Raw genomic sequence first — 18,562 nt, 5'->3', positions numbered from 1 at the left:
GAAATTTACAATTTCTTTCAAATGTGACTCGAGTGACTCAAAGTTTGATCAAATGTCAAGGTTATTTGCAAAATCCGACTTTTTCTTATTTTATCGGATTAGAACAAGTGTTACACAATTGTTGTCTTACTTCTATAAGAATACAATTGTAGAATACAATGTATTCTTTACAATAGCATAGATGGTCGGTTGTTCATAACCATTGGTATTAAAGTCATCTCACACTTAACCACGTCAATGAAATTCTTCAATACTCAATAAAGAAGTCGTCGTTGAGCTCTATTGAATAGGTTGTGTTACGCTCAATCATATATATATTTTTTAAATGTACTAGAAAGGATATGTTTCAAATGTTACATTAAGTAGTTAAATTAGATTTACATTTAAGCAGCATTTTTGGATTAGTAAATTATTATTCACCATATAATTCTAGTTAATGTCTATTTTCTTTAACTCAAAACTCAAATAGTGGAAATTACCATATAAATATATTCATAAAATGGTGATTAACATTTATTTAACTTTTTTCTTAAAATTTGGAGGTTGAAACGTAGGGTTGGAAGGCCCTCGTCGTGTTCTCCAACGTCATATTTTTCTGGCTCACTTTCTTGTTTTTGTATTCCCCGATCTGGACAAAGCTTTAAATACCCTGTGTGTCCTCTCCATCTTCTCCGCATAAACACTCACTGAGTTACCAAACCAACTCGCTCCCCATGGATCCTTCTCGAGTTTTTACCAAGAATGTCAGGCGCCTCGTCCTCAAGGTTTCTATCCCCTTTCTTCATTTTTTACATTTCTATCATTCTTTTATTACTTTGTGTTTTTTAAATTTTTTTTTTTTTAAAAAAAAAAAGTGAAAACGTATAAATATTGTTTTACGTATGTATGGACATAAATCGAAACAACTGAATCCATTCATATTTTTGAAGTAGTTGCATTTTTGGTGCCTTGAATTTCTCCACTAAGTATACTTGAAATCAAGTTTCCCCCACTTTTTCTCTCTGCGCCTTTTATAAATACATATGCCACTTCAAATACATCTGCTTCATTGGGGTGTTTTTTTTTTTTTTATTGTTCCTACAATTTTCTGCTTCGTCTGGGTCGCCTCGTATGTCCCGAGTCGACCCGGTCTCCTCTCCTTCTTTTATTCTTCTTAACCATACATACGTTACCGATGGATTCAACTGATCCTACCAGAACTTTCATAAGAAATATTAAGCGTCTGGTGGTTAAGGTACCCATCATAAATCGTACTCTGTTTTTCTTTTCTAATTCGTCTCCACATTCCCGGAAATGTGGGTTCTCGATTTTACTGCTCAAATGAAATCAATGAACAATATTTTTGTTGAAAAGATTTTGTTTTGTTTGTGATAATGACTCAAGGTTGGGACTGCTGTGGTTACCCGTGGAGATGGGCGACTGGCATTGGGAAGGCTTGGGGCTCTGTGTGAGCAGGTGATTATATTTGGTTTAATTGGGAATATTTTAGATCCATTGCCTTTTTGTTTTTGAGATTAAGAAGAAATTCATGGCGGAACAGTTGAAGGAGTTGAACTCTCGAGGGTACGAGGTTATTTTGGTCACATCAGGGGCTGTCGGTCTTGGTCGCCAAAGGCTCAGATACAGAAAATTGGCTAACAGCAGGTTCTCTTCTAAATTCCCCTTTTCCTTTAATTTCTTCCTTTTCTCTATTGCTTTGTTTCTGTACCACCATCCTCCCTACGTGGACCAATGCCATTGTGACACGTGTTTCCCCCTTTTTGATCCCCTTCGATAGATCTAAGGAATAATTTAGAAAATAAAAATATAAAATCTTGATCTCACAGTTCACCCAATTGGAAGGTAACCACTCAAGCAGAAGTCTTGTTTGGGCTTTCCCTTTCTAGCTCAACTCTCCTCTGGAGAGTTTTCACACTGTTCTAATGTTGCTTCTCCTGAGAAGGTATATTTTTGTTTCTCCAGCTTTGCAGATCTTCAGAATCCACAAGGTGAATTTGATGGAAAGGCATGCGCAGCTGTTGGGCAGAGTAGCCTCATGGCTCTTTATGATACCATGTTTAGCCAGGTGACAATAGAATTGCATGATCATCTAAAAGCTCTTTATATCAACGTCAGACACAAATTCTTCCTCTGTTCAATTGTTGTTGATAATGTGTTCTTATGCAAATTTGCAGCTTGATGTGACCTCTTCCCAACTTCTAGTGACAGATTCAGTTTTTTGTGATACTGGGTTCAGACAACAGCTTTCTGAAACAGTTAACTCGTTGTTAGATCTTAGAGTGATTCCCATTTTTAATGAAAATGATGCAGTTAGTACTAGGAAAACTCCATATGAGGATTCTTCTGGTATCTTCTGGGATAATGACAGTTTGGCAGGTCTATTAGCCTTAGAACTCAAAGCTGATCTTCTGGTGTTACTGAGTGATGTTGAAGGCCTCTATAGTGGCCCTCCAATTGACCCAACCTCAAAGCTAATCCAGACTTTTGTTAAGGAGAAACATTTAGGGGAAATAACATTTGGTGACAAATCCAGAGTCGGCAGAGGTGGTATGACTGCTAAAGTTAATGCTGCTGTTTGTGCTTCTTGTGCTGGCATTCCTGTTGTCATTACCAGGTATACATAACTCAACCCCATCTTCTCAATTGAGCTGTGATATATCAGTCTAATTCTGATCTGATTTCTGGTGCAGTGGTTTTGCCACTGATAACATAATCAAAGTACTCCAAGGTGAGATGAAAGGAACTCTCTTCCACAAAGATGCCCATTTGTGGACTCTGGTTAAAGAAGTTTCTGCAAGAGAGATGGCGGTCGAGGCACGGGAAAGTTCGAGGCGACTTCAGGTCAGAAAAACAAATTTCTTTGATATAACTTCTGAATTAAATGAGTTTGGACTCAAGTTTTGTTTTTTTTTTTTTTTTTTTTTTTTTTTGTTTCCAGGCTCTCAAATCTGAAGATAGGAGAAAGATATTGCTGGATGTAGCTAATGCCCTTCAAGATAATGAGGATATGATTATGGCTGAGAACAATGCTGATATTAAAGCTGCAGAGGAGGCTGGATATGAGAAGTCTCTGATATCTCGTTTGGCTCTAAAGCCTGGAAGAGTACTGATTTTTCATCCATGGCTTCAATATCTTTCATAACCATGTCTTTTTTTTCTTGATCATATGGGAAGAAAATTAAATGGTTTTTTTTTTTTTTTTTTTTATACAGATTGAGCTTCTTGCAAACTCCATTCGAAAAATTGCCGACATGGAAGAACCAATTGGTCGCATTTTGAAAAGAAAAGAAGTAGCAATACTACTTGGAACTTGTTTCTTTTTCTATGTTTACTGTTATATTTGAGTTCATGATGCTCCTCTACTATGCCTAGTGATATCTCTGTCATTCCATTCAGATTGCGAGTGATCTTATTTTAGAGAACACCACATGCTCCTTGGGTGTCCTCCTCGTTGTGTTCGAGTCTCGACCCGATGCTCTAGTTCAGGTCTAATGCTCTTGATGATTCAGTTCAATCGTTCTGCTTGTTGTGAGTACACTACAATTGAATCTCATTGCCATACAGATAGCTGCATTGGCAATACGAAGCGGAAATGGTCTACTTCTTAAAGGAGGGAAAGAAGCCAGACAATCAAATGCAGCTCTGCATAAGGTTCATTTTCACCTGGTTATTCTAGCTTCATTATTGGCTTATTTCAATGTACCTTCCCGTTAAACGTATTGATTTCGACTTTGGTTAGGTCATCACGTCGGCCATCCCCGACACCGTAGGCGGAAAACTTATTGGACTTGTAACATCAAGAGAAGAGATCCCTGATCTGCTCAAGGTTAGGAGGGAAAGAAGTTGTTTATACTTGAATGTTGCTTATTAGCACTGAATGAAATGTGTTTATAACAACTTGATGGCTCAGCTTGATGATGTGATAGACCTTGTGATTCCAAGAGGAAGTAACAAGCTTGTGTCTCAGATTAAAGAATCCACAAAGATTCCTGTTCTTGGGCATTCTGGTGAGACATCAAGCGCCGCGATATGCTATATATACTCTGCAAACCAGATCTACTACTGAAGATTTCTCTTTTTTTCCCCTACACAGATGGTATCTGTCATGTTTATGTCGACAAATCAGCTGATATAGAGATGGCAAAGCGGATAGTGTCCGATTCGAAAGTAGATTATCCAGCAGCCTGCAACGCAATGGTTTGTTTGTTTCATAGGGCTATCTACGGTCTGCAAAATGTTTCATCTTCTTGACTATATAATGTCCACTCCTTATGTTTTTTCAGGAAACACTTCTAGTACATAAGGACTTGGCAAGTAATGGAGGACTTATGGAACTCGTCGCCGAACTGCGGAAGGAAGGTATAGATGAACCACTTCCTCTTTAACATATCTCGTTGCTCGATGTCTGGCCATGAACCTTTTGTTGCTCAAGTCTAATTGGTTTCTAATGCAGGTGTGACTCTATATGGGGGAGAACGAGCTAGTCAATTACTTAGAATCAGCGAGGCAAGCTCATTCCACCACGAGTACAATTCACTGACCTGCACTGTTGAAATTGTGGATGATGTCTTTGCTGCCATTGACCACATACATCAATATGGAAGGTGACAGAATCTCCCACATGTTAGCTCTGTTTCTTGCCTTAAGGAAACTGAAACTAACCCCCTACTCTTATCATGGCAGCTCGCATACAGACTGTATCATCACCAAAGACCAGGAAGTTGCTGAAATTTTCTTGAATCAAGTCGATAGGTATGGTTGCATCTACCTTTTTAGTGCTCTTAACTTGTTCCAGAGGAGGTGAGAGTTTCAAGGGTTGACTCGTGTTTCCTGTTCTCTGCAACAGTGCTGCTGTATTCCACAATGCCAGTACACGATTCTGCGATGGAGCTCGGTTTGGACTTGGTGCAGAGGTAAGCCATTCCCAAACATTCATGGCCGAAAAACCAAGATCAAATCTTTACTTGTTTCTGATTTCTGGGTACAACGGCGGAACAGGTGGGAGTAAGTACCAGTAGGATTCATGCGCGAGGCCCAGTAGGAGTTGAAGGACTGTTAACAACAAGATGGTAAAATGAATTCTGCAAATAATGTTTGAAAACAGGGATGACAAGTTTTAAAGTCCATTTTGGTGATGTTGTGTGTTGTGTAAATGTAGGATTTTAAGGGGAAATGGGCAAGTAGTGAACGGCGACAAAGGAGTGACCTACATCCACAAAGATCTCACCCAGAAGAATTGATGGGAGTCGCCACAATGCTCTTGAAGATTCATTTCTTATACCAGCCCATGTTCTCATCTCACATTTATTTTTGTCAGTCATTTCCCTTCCTTAAGTTTTATTGCAATCTAGAGATTGAGCTAAGATTTCAACTTAGAGTCAGTCGCAAACTCTTTTGCTTTACTTTTGTAATCATAAACATGACAAAATAATTCAAAAAAAAAAAAAAAAAAAAATGGACGTGCTGGAGGAAATATCAAATTGATCATTTCATGGCTTACTTCCATTACTCTCCAATAAGTTCCGTTCTCGCCGATACTTATCTAATTATCGATCAGAAGGCTCAAACGTTCAAACCTACATCACACAATACCTGTTAGCACTTCAAAGGGTGCAAAAATATACGAAAAGTATATGGCAATCTTTCGGAATAACACGCAGGAGTTTCCTCCCAATAACAATGCTGTAATAAAAGTCATAACCCTCGTCTAAAAATCAGTGCTGGTTATTTATTTCTCAATAAAAGTTTTCAAGTTCTTCAGCCACATCAAGTACTCTCGGCTGTCTTTGTTGATCATGTACTCGTGCAAGAAATTTGTCGGGCTGGGTTTAATCCCACGAACCTCAAGATATTTGTGGAAAGCTTTCTGCAAGTTCTCGTCCAAATCACTGCAAAGGAGTAAGGAGGAAATTTTTATTTAGCGAACAAATTTTCTCAAGAGAGTAAAAAGAACAAGGATCAAAGGCCAAGTAGACTAACTGGAACTCGGGTCCTTCATATGCAAGCTGGTCATCTGGTTTCTTGATTGACAAATGATCTATAGATATTTCATCGGGGAAGGCAGTAACGCCAAATTCAAGACACTCCCCACTATCCTTGGAAATACTCACGACCAGGGGAATGCTGGATTCTTCGCGAGTCTGCTCATCATCGTTTTCACCAGCTTCGTCGTTATCCTCTTCTTCATCTTCAGCTGAAACATTAGGAATATCAACTTCAACTTTGATAGTTTCATCCTCATACTTTCTATAGAGTGATATGGTTCTTTCTCCAGGATTGTCTTGGATTTCAAAAGGAAACTCTTCTGGAATTTCGTCTACCTGCAATACAAGAGCATCCATCGTTACAAACTTCCAATGATAATATTCAAAGAGAACCGTGCCTGTAAATTGTTTTAGACATCAAGTAGGCAGCCCAAGGGTCACCATAACGCATTAAGGAGAAATATTTCTTAGATCTTAAACTAACACAAAATCACGAATCATATAGGACAAGGATGGCTCGGAATCTAGGGTGTTTAAACTTGGATCTATAGGGGAACAAGCACATTGTCCAGGACCATTTTCGATAATGAAAACTTATAACGAGCAATGACAGGCAAATTGCTACAAAAGGCCGTAAACCAAAGAAAATCTCAGTTTCAAGCAAAGTTCTTGTTAAACAGAAAAATGGAATAACACTAAAGTAAAAGCCACGAGCATGATGGATATTGCTTACCAATAAATTCACTCAAATATACAGGAAGAGCAAAATACAACAGTTTACGAGTTCGTAAGTACAAATCGTACTTCTACACATCCAGAAAGCACAAAGTGTCTTAGAGAGGAACTAGGAATTGTGCAGAAGTAACATTTAAAGCACCCACCGTGAATTACACAAGGTTCTCATGGGATGGACCGAAGTAGGCATAACGAAAGATCCCAAGTTCATAAGAACATGAACTTAATGCTTTTTGCAAGAGAATTCAAAAACTTAAAAGACAAAATGAACTCGATCAGTTTCAGAAATCAGCTCAAGGAAGAAAAAAAACTCGCTAAATTGAGAAATTCGATAATGCATCGCATGTTTTAGACATGAGTACAAAGATCTCCATCTCGCGCACAAAGGAAAAACAAAATAACGGACAATTCACATGGGTTGATAAGCAACTGAGAGAGAAGTTACGCTGTTCTGATCATCTTCCTCGGCGCATTTAATCTCAGACTCAAGAACTCGAATCAGAGTAACTTCGGCGTTGTTTTTGGCAGGCGCGGCAGAATAAGAACGAAAAAATGGGAGAAAGAAATCCGTGTTAAGCTCTTTCCTAAAACTGCGGTTCCCAATAGTGATAGCCCCAGAGATAGCATGGTGGAAGCTTCTAGGAGTCGCAACCGAGCGTAGGGCGAGGGGCAACACCGACGTGGAAGCCCTACGGAGAATCGAATTCAAAGCCATTTTTCTAATTGGTATCGCAAGGAAGACGAATTTGTTTGCAGAAATAGTAGGGTTTTGGCCCTTTGGAAGACGAAGAACGAAAGGGTTTTACTTCCGTATATTAATATTATTTTTCCTCTCCAAAAATGCCTTCTTCCTCGTGTTGATGGGCCAGCCCAAATAACCACGCAATGGGCTCTTGATCCACTACAATCCGGCCCAATTATTTTATTTTCTTTTTCCATTTTTATTCTTATTTTAAAAAATGGAGACAAACAATTGAACGAAAAGCAGAGGATATAAAGAGCCTCCCCGGCATTCAGCCTTTTCCTATCATCACCTGGGGCCACTGATATGTAAACCTAAGCACCGTCTCATTAAACTACAAGACTTTTTCTTTCTGATTTTTTCTTTTTTTTTTATGGGGTTCCTTTGGATTTGACAGCCAACTACTCCAAATGGCCATTCAAAACTATCAGACAACAAAAAGAAGTAAAACAGAGGCATCCACAGTAAAGAAAGCAATTACATTAATCAATATTCACAACTTTAAGGAGATACCCATCTCCATCACTTTTCAGATCCAAGCGCCGGTGCCTTTGGGCTTTCCAAACACTTGAGATCCTTTTTGTTTTTCTAGACCAGACAAAATATAAGCGACATATTACAAATTAAACACTTTTTTTTTTTTTCTTTTTTCTTTTTTCTTTTCTCCTCATCAAACTCACCGCCGGTGGTTCAATCAGGCGGCAACCCGACGAGGCGTCAGATGGCGGAGCGGCGACTGAACTCCGGTGGAAATCAGAATCTGGGTGGTAGTGGAAGAGGCTGATTTGGAAGAAGGTGAGGCGGCGGAATATGAACCGTCTTGAAATCGGCCGGAATCACCGCTGGGAAGTCTGATGTAGGACGTGGACGGGGAGTCGCAGAGCCATGATCGAATCGCCGGTACTTGTTTTTCGTTCTTGTATTGAACAATCGCTTTGTAGACAAAGGGAATTATACCTTCCATGTCGGAGAGAAAAACGAAAGCGAGGAGTTTGAACTTCGAAAGTTGAAGAGAAAATGGGAGAGGGGATTGGTTTAAATTGGGAGAGGAGATGACGATGATGAGGTGGCGTAATCGTATGGAGCCCAGGTGTTTACGCTAAGCCACGTAAGACTTGGACGACAAAGGAAAACCAGCCCATAGGTAAATGTAATATTGAAAGCTCTATTTAAACTATAGTCCTTATCCTCTCCCATATTATCCCACTCCCACCAAATCTTTCTCTTAATCTTCAATTTGACTTTTCAAACTAATTATGTTATTTATTTACTTTCAAATTAATTATTACATTTAATAAAACCAAATCGTCTTAAATGGATTTGTGAGAAATATGAATAAATTAATTTGTGCCAATCAATTAGATTTTAAAAATAACAAAACGGAGCGAAACTTTTTAATTTTAATTATTTTTTTAAAAATGTGGTTTGTGGGTTTATGGTTGTTTTTCTATGGATGGCTTTGAAGTAAGGAAATAAGGTTTGTAATTTGTTGTAGTAAATTATAATTATAATAATATTATAATAAAGGTTTGTGGTTTGATTAATGGTGTATAAATGAAGCATCTCACCGCCAAACAAATTATTTAATTATTGTTCATTGGTGGTGCTCAGCATGATTAACAAGACTGTCATTACCTAATTTCTGCTTCAAATTATATTTCTACAAAATCTCTATTTAATTTTTATATATATATATATATATTTATAAATAAAACTAAATTTATTTTGAATTTTTTATTAAATATTTATATTTTGTGTAATTCTGTCGGTTGCGAACAAAATTGAGAGAGCTAAATCAAGTTGAATTGGTAATTAAAAATGTGTATAAATCCAGTAGGCCGTGTGGTCCTAAGCCGTGGGCAGGTAGATGAAGGTCGCTGTCGTCCTCATGTGAAGAGAAAACCATTTGCCTGCGCCACAGTTTATTTCAGAGAGACCGAGAAGGGTCAATTTTAATGATGGAATAATAATAAATAATTATTCATATTAATAATTCTACTAATTTAGTCCGTTTCTACAATAATACAAATCTTACTTTATATGTCATGTGTTCATTTTAGTTGCTTCTAGAGAAGCGTGTGGGTTAGATCCGGCCCAGTTTATTGTATTCTCGGCCCAGTTTACTAATGCCTCACTATATTTTTAAATTTTTATTATTAACTACTCTAAATCATGGGTAATACGAGATTTAGACATTTTAATAAAAAAAAAATGTATTTTAAGTACCAAAATATTTTAATAAAAACTAAAGGAGCAATAGTCAAATAAAAAATAGTGTAAATTTAAGCTTGAGGGACCTATCACTTAAATAAATTAATTAATTAAAAAAGTTATGCTTTTATTAAATACATTTTTCTTTTTATAGGACCAATAATTTCGCGACATTCTTTTCAAGCCTTTCTAAATCAGTTTATTTAAAAGCATTTGTGGATGGAACGATACAAGTTAGCTTATAGGTTAAATGATTTTTTATAAATAGATATCTAATAAAGGACAAAGACATGTCCACCGCCTCTCTCGTTAGTTCATCTTCTAACCAAATTTTAGTGGAAGAGGTATCGCTTGGACACTATTTGTAGTTGCAAGAGATGGAGAGAAATACAAGGCCCATCAATTGCCGAATTCAAATTTCAAATTCTTGTCTGAAACCTGTACATGGGGTGTTAGAATAAATGCAAGTCCATTATCCTTAATATTAAGTCATCTTAACTTAAATAAGAGAAAGTGGTGGTACATTACGTCAACAACCTTATCTTAACCAAGGGAGAATTTTTGTTCATTTAGGAAAGTGCCCAAAATGCTGACCAGAAGGGTATAGGTGTACGTGCCTTTCACTATTAAATCATGTCTTGGTGTGTGCCTTAAATTTCACTCCACAGGGTCTCCCACCATACGCTACATAAAGCAGAGGTGTCCCTTTCTTTGTGGGGTACCCTCTCCTCCAACCCTAGGGCAGTAACCCATTCAAGCATTAATTACTATTTTTTGGTTTCAAAGGGGTTAAAGTTTAAAATAAAATTTGATAATGAACTGTTTTGCAGTTAATTAATTACTATCTTGTCCACGCACTAGAGGATTCCGATAATTATTGTTTTTTTTTTTAATTTCTTTTAAATAATGCTAAACTTGTGGTTCCAAAATCTCAAACAGTTGCTTTCTTCGTTTGCCGTCTTTTGCATTTTCTTAATAACTAATATTGCAATTTAGGACATTCAAATTGTCATTTTTTTAATCAAAACTTTCAATTTTTTTTTAATTAAATTTGTCAACTTGATCGCCTCATTTAAATGTTATTGTAGTTTCAATACTTTAGAATGGTATTTTTTTAATTAAAAAACAACAAAGCCAATGTTTTTACATAAATACCATAAGAAAATACACTAGAAATAAATTATTAAAAGAAAATAAAAGAAGTGGAGTGGTGGATTGGGTCCAACTGTAACACAATAATGATAGTGTTAGATTAGGAGCGTTAGATTAGAATATTCCTTAAATTGGAAAATCATATATCCATACAATAAGTTTGATTGTAAAATTCGATGAATCCAAGAATACCCATCGCTGTCATTCCATTTCCAATCTCTAATTTATGACTTTTCTCTGTTCAGATATTCAATTAAAATGACTCTTCAAAAAGTCGGTGCCACGTGTATTTATTATAATATATGGTGTCTTGTAATATTATTTCTTTAAAAAATAAAATACAATATTAATAACACAAAAACTTATCTACACGGTAAAATTTTAAAGCCACAATCAATATTTGATTTTAATTATTATCAATTCCAATTTCATTTTGTAGATGGATTATCAACATGAGCACCTACTTATTTTCTATTTAAAAAATTAAATATAAATTATTTTATTAATGAAATGACGTAAAGATAGTTAGGTGAAGGCGGCAAGGAAAAGCTATATGATACTATTTTTTATAATAATAATAATAATAATATTTTTAAAAGTGAGTTTACTGCAAAATATTATCTTTTATGTTTGTTGGATGATTGTATTTATTTGCAATGATGTAGGCACAAACTTTGAATAAATATAAATATGACCCCAAAACATAATAATAATCTGAAAAGTAGACTTCTAATCTATCAAATTTATTTTTAGAAACAATTTCATTTTGTTTATATAATTCAGTAAATAAAATTAATTTGTGAATTGAAAAAATTAAAACTGAAAGTGTTATGAGAGATGAAGAAAAAAATCTAAAAAGAAGATATAACTTTTAAAAAGTTGGAAATTAATAGAAATATTAAAGTGAAAAATAATGAAGCTCTTAACATAGCAGCAACGGATAAGAATTACTGTTGTAAAGGTCATGATGGTAAAAAAAAAATTGCATTAGAAGTCTATCCGGACTCGAGAAGTTGCTAAAAGTAAAAATTTATAGGAGATTAGAATCCGGATACAGAGTGGACCAGGCGGCGACTGGTGACTGGTGACCGGTGGCGGAGGTTGGTGTATATAAAAAGGTGATTGCGCGTGAAATGGAAAAGGCCAATATAGCACTCAGCCGCTCCATTTTCTCATGCGAACTGTTTGCTATTTTTCTCTGCACAAAGAAAAAGAAAGAGACAGGCCATGGAATCTACCGAGTTTGAACACACTCGAATTGTCTGATTCTGAAGCTAAACTTTCATCAAACCGGTAACTCTCTCTCTCTCTCTCTGAACTGTTGATTGGTTTCCCAGAAAACGGGAGGCTAATAAAAAGTAGAGAATTCTTCTGTATTTCAAGCGTATGTGTTGAACTCGGTCATAATGACGAACTCTGAGGGCCATTGTTGTGTTCTACTGAAAACTACGCAATTCTTTTGGCGAATAATCTGATCATCTGTTTTTTCATCCTCCCAGATCGCCACAAGTTGAGAATTCTTCTGTCCGTTGGATCTGCTTCATTTTCCTTCTCATTGCTGATGAAGAGTGAATTCCAAATTGTGAATGAAACTGAGCCTTTGTCTGCTTCCTGTAGATTTTAACTGTATTAGAGTCGGTAATATTTGATAGTGCCAAGAATAGAGGGGAGCGGGGGGTTTTCTTCAGCGATGGGATTATGGCTATTAGCTTCAACTGGGCCACCAATTAAACGAAGAGCGGGTTTAAGAATAAAACAGGCGGGTCGAAGTTCATATAGCGGCAGCTAGTGGAGGTTTTTTTTCTTCTGGTCAATCTATATTTCGTTAGTTTCGAATTTGTTCTGCATATTTGTGTGCTCTGGAAGAGTAAGCGCTCAAGCGAAGGATGGAGACTTCGGCTCTCAACCAGCTGTTGAGAAGTCTTTGCAGCAATTCACAATGGATTTATGCTGTGTTTTGGAAGATTAAGTATCATAGTTCAACGTAAGATTGTTGATATATCTATATGTTTATGGCTTAATTCCATAGTCAGTCTGTTTAACTTTTGAACTTTGATTATCATCAGGGTATTGACTTGGGAAGATGGGTATTGCAATTATTCAGAATTGGAAAATCATATGGGACGCACAACAGATTATGGAATGATTAAAGACAGGGATGAACATGTTTCGTCATACTATGGTGATTCTGGAAATTGTTCAGTTGATCCAGCAGTGGCTGATATGTTTTGCCGTCAATATGCATTGGGAGAGGGGTAAACTCCTATTTATTGTCACTTTCAGCTCGAATCTTGTGTGCTTGGCTTTTCCAACGAAAGTTGATATGTCTGAAACTTTGCAAATGTTTACTTTACTAGCTAATTTTGGCCTATGTTTGGATTTTTCCTTGCTGAATCTTAAAATGAAGGTTTTTGAGGACTTGATGGAGATTCCATTGTTGCCATGGCTATCATCTCATGCTACCATGGACTTTAGTTTGCAGTTGTGGATCCATTACCATCAGTCCTTGTAACCTAAATATTTCTTAGAATTATTTTAGTGAGTGAACAGTGCTTTAGATGTACTGTTCTTTCAAATATCTTAGTCTACGTGCCTAATTTTTATCTTATTCGAACCTTACATCAGGACTGTGGGAAGCGTGGCAAATTCTGGAAATCATAGTTGGGTTTTCCTTGAAAATATTTTTACCAGCTATTTAACCTCTGCTTCCATTTACGAGGTGTGTGCGGATTTCACTTTGGTTTCCATATAAGAACGTAACTAATATCTATTTTAGTTTTCCAAAAATGGGGCATTAACATAATTTATCGTGTCTTTGCTTCAGGGTCCTACTGAATGGCTAATTCAATATGCATCTGGTATTAAGGTAGTATAGTTTTGATATCACCTCATGTTGGTACCCTTAGGTGCATTTGACATAAAGCACGTGTTATTGCTTTCAACTTAAAGATCCTGTGTTCATTTGCAGACTATTCTATTGGTGCCCGTTCTCCCTTTTGGAGTGTTGCAGCTTGGCTCATTGCAAATGGTGTGTATTTTTCTGAACTTCGGTGTGTGTCAAAAGTTCCGTTCTTTTAAATGTCAAGTCTATTGATTGTTTAAGGCTCCTCGGGTACAGTACTTTAAACAACAATTTGATTCCTCCCTGCTTAATTGAATCTCAGGTTACCGAAAATCTATCGGTGGTTGCTTCTATTAAAGACAGATTCAGTGCTATTAACTTCATTGATGGAAATGCTACAAGTATTGCTCCACACAAGGGTGCTTGGTCTCTCTGTGCGTCAGTTGTGCCTAGTCCCTTTGAGAGCTTGGATGAGCAAGCGAACTTTACCACTTATATGATGGAAGCTCAAAATCACGGGGCTATTGAGAATATTAAGCCACCAGTGCCAACTCTTAATCCGTCTGTAACCATTCAAGATGAACTGACTGTAACTAGAAGAATTAGGCTGGAAACTCTTCACGGTGAAGGTGACATGCTAAGGATTAATATGGAAGCGTCATTTGCTCCACTTTATCAATCTATTAAAGCTAGTGAACTGGAGTTTTCTGATTTATTTTCACTGGAATCACTGTTACCCCCTTGCAGTCGGTTGAGAAACGATGAGACTGGATTAATTGAGAGTACACCTCGAATTGTTAACTCTTATCCTGTGGACAATGTAGTTGAACAGCAATCAGGACAAAATCTTGTGACCAAGAAAGAATATGGCACTGCAGATAGTTTATTTAGCTTTCCTGATGACTGTGAACTACAGAAAGCATTTGGACCAGCATTTTTTGCACAGAAACATACTACTGATTTCTCATATGATTTATCTAGCACAATCAACGATACAACCTCAAGTTTGTTGTGCAGTAGAGATTTCAAGGAAGGTGATATTGAGCTTCTCCTGGAAGCTATGATGCCTGCATTTCCTAATTCAGTCGATACATTTTCAAACAACACAATCAATGGCAGAATTGCCCCGGTCGTAAGAAATTCGAGTCTTTCTGCTAAAACATGTGAATCTGAATCAAGTGCAATGGTAAGGGATGATCCAGCCCTATGGATCTTTCCTGAATCCACGGCGACTGAAATAGGCAGGAAAACTTTAACTAGTTTGTCGACCTCGAACTCTACAGTCATCAACGAGCTGGAAGAAAATGATCGTGACGTCACTCGACGTAGGAAAGGGATGAAACGTTTCAATTGTAGCCCTGAGATCAAAGTTACTTCTAAGACAAGACAAAGGCCAAGGGATAGACAATTGATCCAGGATCGTATCAAAGAGTTGAGGCAAATGGTCCCAAATGGTGCTAAGGTAGGTGTACTCTTAAGAACTGCCGCGGTGTGTCAATTTGAGTTTTGTTTGCTTCTTTTCCCTAAGTTTTCCTTTTTGTCTAATGGAAAACAGTGCAGCATTGACGGTCTCTTAGAGAAAACCATAAAGCACATGCTATACTTACAACGGGTAACTGACCAAGCTGAGAAACTGAAGCAACTAGCCCAGCAAGAAGAGGTATATATAAGAATAAATGTCTTTTAGCCTTAGAATTTAGTATACTACTTGAATGCCTTGAAATGCTTTTATAGGGTTTTGATTCTGAGTATTGCACTGATCTTGAGAATGAGTGCTTTCAATCAAATGGGACAAGTTGGACCCGGGCGTTTGATATTGGGAGTGAGCTCCAAGTTTGCCCCATAGTTGTAGAGGATCTAGAATACCATGGACACATGCTTATAAAGGTTTTTGTTGATTTCCTTTTAAATGTCTTTTTCTCAGAAGCTGCTAGCGCGTGTTTTAATACTATTTATCAATATCAACACCCTGTAGATGCTATGCAATGACACGGAACTGTTCTTAGAGATCGCTCAAATAATCCGAAATTTGGAATTAACAATATTGAAGGGTGTGGTCGAACGCCATTCAAACAACTCTTGGGCTCATTTCGTTGTGGAGGTATGGAGTTTATAGTTCTATTCAAATTGGCGAACGTAAAGTTAACGTTTTTGTTGAACTTTCTAACAGGCTCCAAGGGGGTTTCATAGAATGGATGTTTTCTGGCCTCTGATGCATCTTCTCCAGCGCCAAAGGAATCCCATGTCATGCAGGATCTGAGCCACATCCTCCATGTCAAGTAGATATGATGGTGAAGTTGATAGAGAGTGAAACATTTGTTGTTCATTAAGTAACGTTTTCCTTGTAATGTATAGTCGCCCTGCAGAATTTGATCAAACCCAAAAGACTGGAAACATGCACGCATACATTTATTTGCATGCAACTGAAATCTGTATATACTAATCTTATAAATATTAGATTCACCTTTATGACATTCTTTTTCTTTGCTGATTCAAGTTTTTGAGTCTTTTTAGTAAGTTGTTATATTTGAGATTAACAAGATTTTTATTCTTGAGATCGGTGAATAAGTAGATGTCTTGGCCATCGATCCCTCCAATAGAATCCGTCGAACAAAAAGGATTCTAGATAAGAAGTTGAGTCTTGACTAAGGAGAGGTTGTTTGAGAGATCTGAAGTATTAGGAGAGGCTTTATGGTGTACTTTAATTGGACATGATACAGATAATATCATACCAATATGGAGTGTCGTGATTACTAAAATGATATGAATATCATTTGTTCACTGTGTCTATTGGTATGCTCCAGTTTAGGAGCCCCTTGAGAGGGCATCTTTGGTGTCAGCCGTTGGCAATGGCTGATGCGTTGTTGGGTTTGGACGTAAGATATGGAGTTTTAAGTTACTGAACCACCGCCTTAAGGCGACCACGCGCTTTGGGTTTCAATTCAACCATCGAGGAGGATATGATATTAATTCATCTTTTGTCCAAAACTTAAAATAGAAAATGAAAGCCCAAAGGAGGACCTTGTCACATCACATGGCCGACATTATACATTTTATTTTCTTTCAGACTGAGACACTGTGCCTACTGTTTAACGTTTTACTTTCTGGGTTTGACCACTTTCAATGATACACATAAACTGAAACATTGCTACATTACACCACACAAATGCACAGCCCATACTAAAGTCTAGCCCCCACCGGCTGTGTACCCACCATCCACACAAATGACCTGCCCAGTCACGTAAGAAGCCGCAGGAAGGCACAGAAACGCCACCACTGAAGATATCTCATTCGCCTCTCCAATTCGACCCGCCGGCGTCAGCTCCAGCAGCCGACTATATTCCTCCACAACCGCCGCATCCGGCCTAGAAATTGTAGTCTTCACGGCCCACGGAGCCACAGTGTTGATACGAATATTATCCTTTGCCCATTCGCACGCCAAGTTCTTCGTGATTTGGTTAATCGCCCCTGCAATCGAAGTACAAACCCACAAACCGTCAAAGAACAATCTTGAATCTTCCAATCATTCATTACCCACAGATTTATCTAACCCCATACCTTTAGATGCCGCATAGATTGATATTTTTGGTAAAGCGACGACTCCTGCAACGGACGACACAAAAACAATACTTCCATAACCAGACGCCTTCAAAAATGGATACGAAATTTGGGAGAGATGATAAGGGGCCTCAAAATTGGTGCTCATTATATTATTGTAATCTTCGGTTGTGTGCTCTGCTGCTGATTTCAGTGTTACCGCCCCTGCGTTGTTCACCTTAAAACCAACCACCCATTTTCAGAATTAGAGCATTTTGGGTTTGTAAAGAAAATAAATGAGAGAGAGAATTACGAGAATGTTGAGCTTTCCATTGAAGATGGAAGAGACAGTGGTAATGAGCTGCTGTCGCTGAGATCTTGAAGAGAGATCACAAACAGAGCCACTGACTTCGAACCCCTTTCGCTCCCATTCTTTTACCCTTTGGTCCAGCTCTGTTTGGTTACGCGAACAGGTGTGTACGGCAGCCCCAAGTGAAGCAAGCTCTTCAACTATGGCGTATCTGAAAACAAAATAAAACAAAACAAGTAAGAACATAAATAGATGAATGATATGAGAAGTGGGATTGATAATGATTAGAGGCCGACCCAATGCCTCGGGTTCCGCCGGTGACGAGGGCGGTGAAGCCATTGAGAGACCATCTTTGAATCGGGGAATTCATCTGCACCGAATTGAAGAATGAAATGAATATTTGAAGAGATTGAAAAGATAATATTAAAATATGGAGAGATAAAGATTCTCACAATTTATGTCGTCCTCCTTCTTCCTTCCACGAGGGTACTATATGAGTGTGTTGTTCAAATCTTACTGTCCATGGCGACATGCTAGTTGCATGTCAAATCTCTTATTTTATATCATTTGATGTTTTTTTTTTTCTTTTTCGACTTTGATGTATTTATTTTTAAAAATATTAAATGAAAAAAAAAACATATTTTCCCATGTTATGGGCTTCTATCCCCCTGTGGTCGGTTTTTGGGCTGGGCCTCGAAGATCCTAAAAAGCCCACAATCCACGGCTCGATTTACTTTTTTGGGCTGGGCCTCAAAGATCCTAAAAAGCCCATACAGTGCATAACGCGTTCTTAATTCAAGATCTTTGATTATATTTGATTTGTTTTTTTTTTTTTTATAAATATAATATGTATAATTAATTATTTAAGATATTTTTTTTTTCACAAATTATCATTAAATAATCTATAATTCAAGATCTTATTGAATTAGAAAAAAAAATGATTAATTTCAAATGACTAACTATTTAAGTATTTAAGATAATTGTGAAGGTTGATTTTGTGTTAAGAAAACCATTACGTTGCAATTCAGTGATTTAAAACCAAATATTGG

The 18,562-nt window shown here is 37.3% G+C and overlaps 4 protein-coding genes across 6 annotated transcripts; 2 read left to right on the top strand and 2 right to left on the bottom strand.

The window, feature by feature from the left end:
* Positions 1–543: 543 nt before the first annotated feature.
* LOC111442049 (delta-1-pyrroline-5-carboxylate synthase-like) lies at positions 544–5,463 on the top strand. 2 transcript variants are annotated; one of them, XM_023079301.1, is made up of 20 exons: positions 544–764; positions 1,198–1,234; positions 1,384–1,455; positions 1,541–1,644; positions 1,963–2,065; positions 2,175–2,614; positions 2,691–2,841; positions 2,939–3,103; positions 3,213–3,290; positions 3,397–3,486; positions 3,565–3,651; positions 3,740–3,826; positions 3,911–4,007; positions 4,094–4,197; positions 4,284–4,359; positions 4,454–4,604; positions 4,684–4,752; positions 4,847–4,913; positions 4,999–5,069; positions 5,159–5,463. In XM_023079301.1, the coding sequence occupies exons 1-20, from the start codon at positions 742–744 to the stop codon at positions 5,238–5,240; spliced, it is 2,154 nt and encodes a 717-aa protein (XP_022935069.1). In that variant the 5' UTR covers positions 544–741; the 3' UTR covers positions 5,241–5,463. The 2 variants fall into 2 exon arrangements, with proteins under 2 accessions (XP_022935069.1, XP_022935070.1); XM_023079302.1 differs by lacking the exon at positions 1,198–1,234.
* Positions 5,464–5,473: 10 nt separating this feature from the next.
* LOC111442051 (uncharacterized protein At2g39795, mitochondrial) lies at positions 5,474–7,623 on the bottom strand. Its single transcript, XM_023079303.1, has 3 exons — positions 7,165–7,623; positions 5,980–6,320; positions 5,474–5,888 (listed from the first exon to the last, which is right to left on the bottom strand). The coding sequence occupies exons 1-3, from the start codon at positions 7,432–7,434 to the stop codon at positions 5,729–5,731; spliced, it is 771 nt and encodes a 256-aa protein (XP_022935071.1). The 5' UTR covers positions 7,435–7,623; the 3' UTR covers positions 5,474–5,728.
* A 4,341-nt stretch (positions 7,624–11,964) lies between these two features.
* On the top strand, positions 11,965–16,140 carry LOC111442124 (transcription factor EMB1444-like). 2 transcript variants are annotated; one of them, XM_023079402.1, is made up of 11 exons: positions 11,965–12,117; positions 12,324–12,808; positions 12,891–13,079; positions 13,450–13,543; positions 13,649–13,690; positions 13,793–13,852; positions 13,989–15,128; positions 15,222–15,326; positions 15,401–15,553; positions 15,642–15,767; positions 15,837–16,140. In XM_023079402.1, exons 2-11 carry the CDS (start codon positions 12,711–12,713, stop codon positions 15,924–15,926), a joined length of 2,097 nt encoding a protein of 698 aa, XP_022935170.1. In that variant the 5' UTR covers positions 11,965–12,117; positions 12,324–12,710; the 3' UTR covers positions 15,927–16,140. The 2 variants fall into 2 exon arrangements, with proteins under 2 accessions (XP_022935170.1, XP_022935171.1); XM_023079403.1 differs by lacking the exons at positions 11,965–12,117; positions 12,324–12,808 and adding an exon at positions 13,253–13,332 and having other exon boundaries at positions 12,973–13,079.
* A 487-nt stretch (positions 16,141–16,627) lies between these two features.
* LOC111441431 (tropinone reductase homolog) lies at positions 16,628–17,940 on the bottom strand. The gene is made up of 4 exons (XM_023078419.1): positions 17,810–17,940; positions 17,517–17,724; positions 17,225–17,441; positions 16,628–17,134 (listed from the first exon to the last, which is right to left on the bottom strand). Exons 1-4 carry the CDS (start codon positions 17,881–17,883, stop codon positions 16,854–16,856), a joined length of 780 nt encoding a protein of 259 aa, XP_022934187.1. The 5' UTR covers positions 17,884–17,940; the 3' UTR covers positions 16,628–16,853.
* Between the last annotated feature and the right edge of the window lie 622 nt (positions 17,941–18,562).

Source organism: Cucurbita moschata, unplaced genomic scaffold (genome assembly GCF_002738365.1).
Source record: "Cucurbita moschata cultivar Rifu unplaced genomic scaffold, Cmos_1.0 Cmo_Scf00004, whole genome shotgun sequence".
NCBI classification, from domain to species: Eukaryota; Viridiplantae; Streptophyta; class Magnoliopsida; order Cucurbitales; family Cucurbitaceae; genus Cucurbita; species Cucurbita moschata.
Note: the sequence above shows the minus strand (reverse complement) of the source record. Positions and strands in the feature narration are given on the sequence as shown.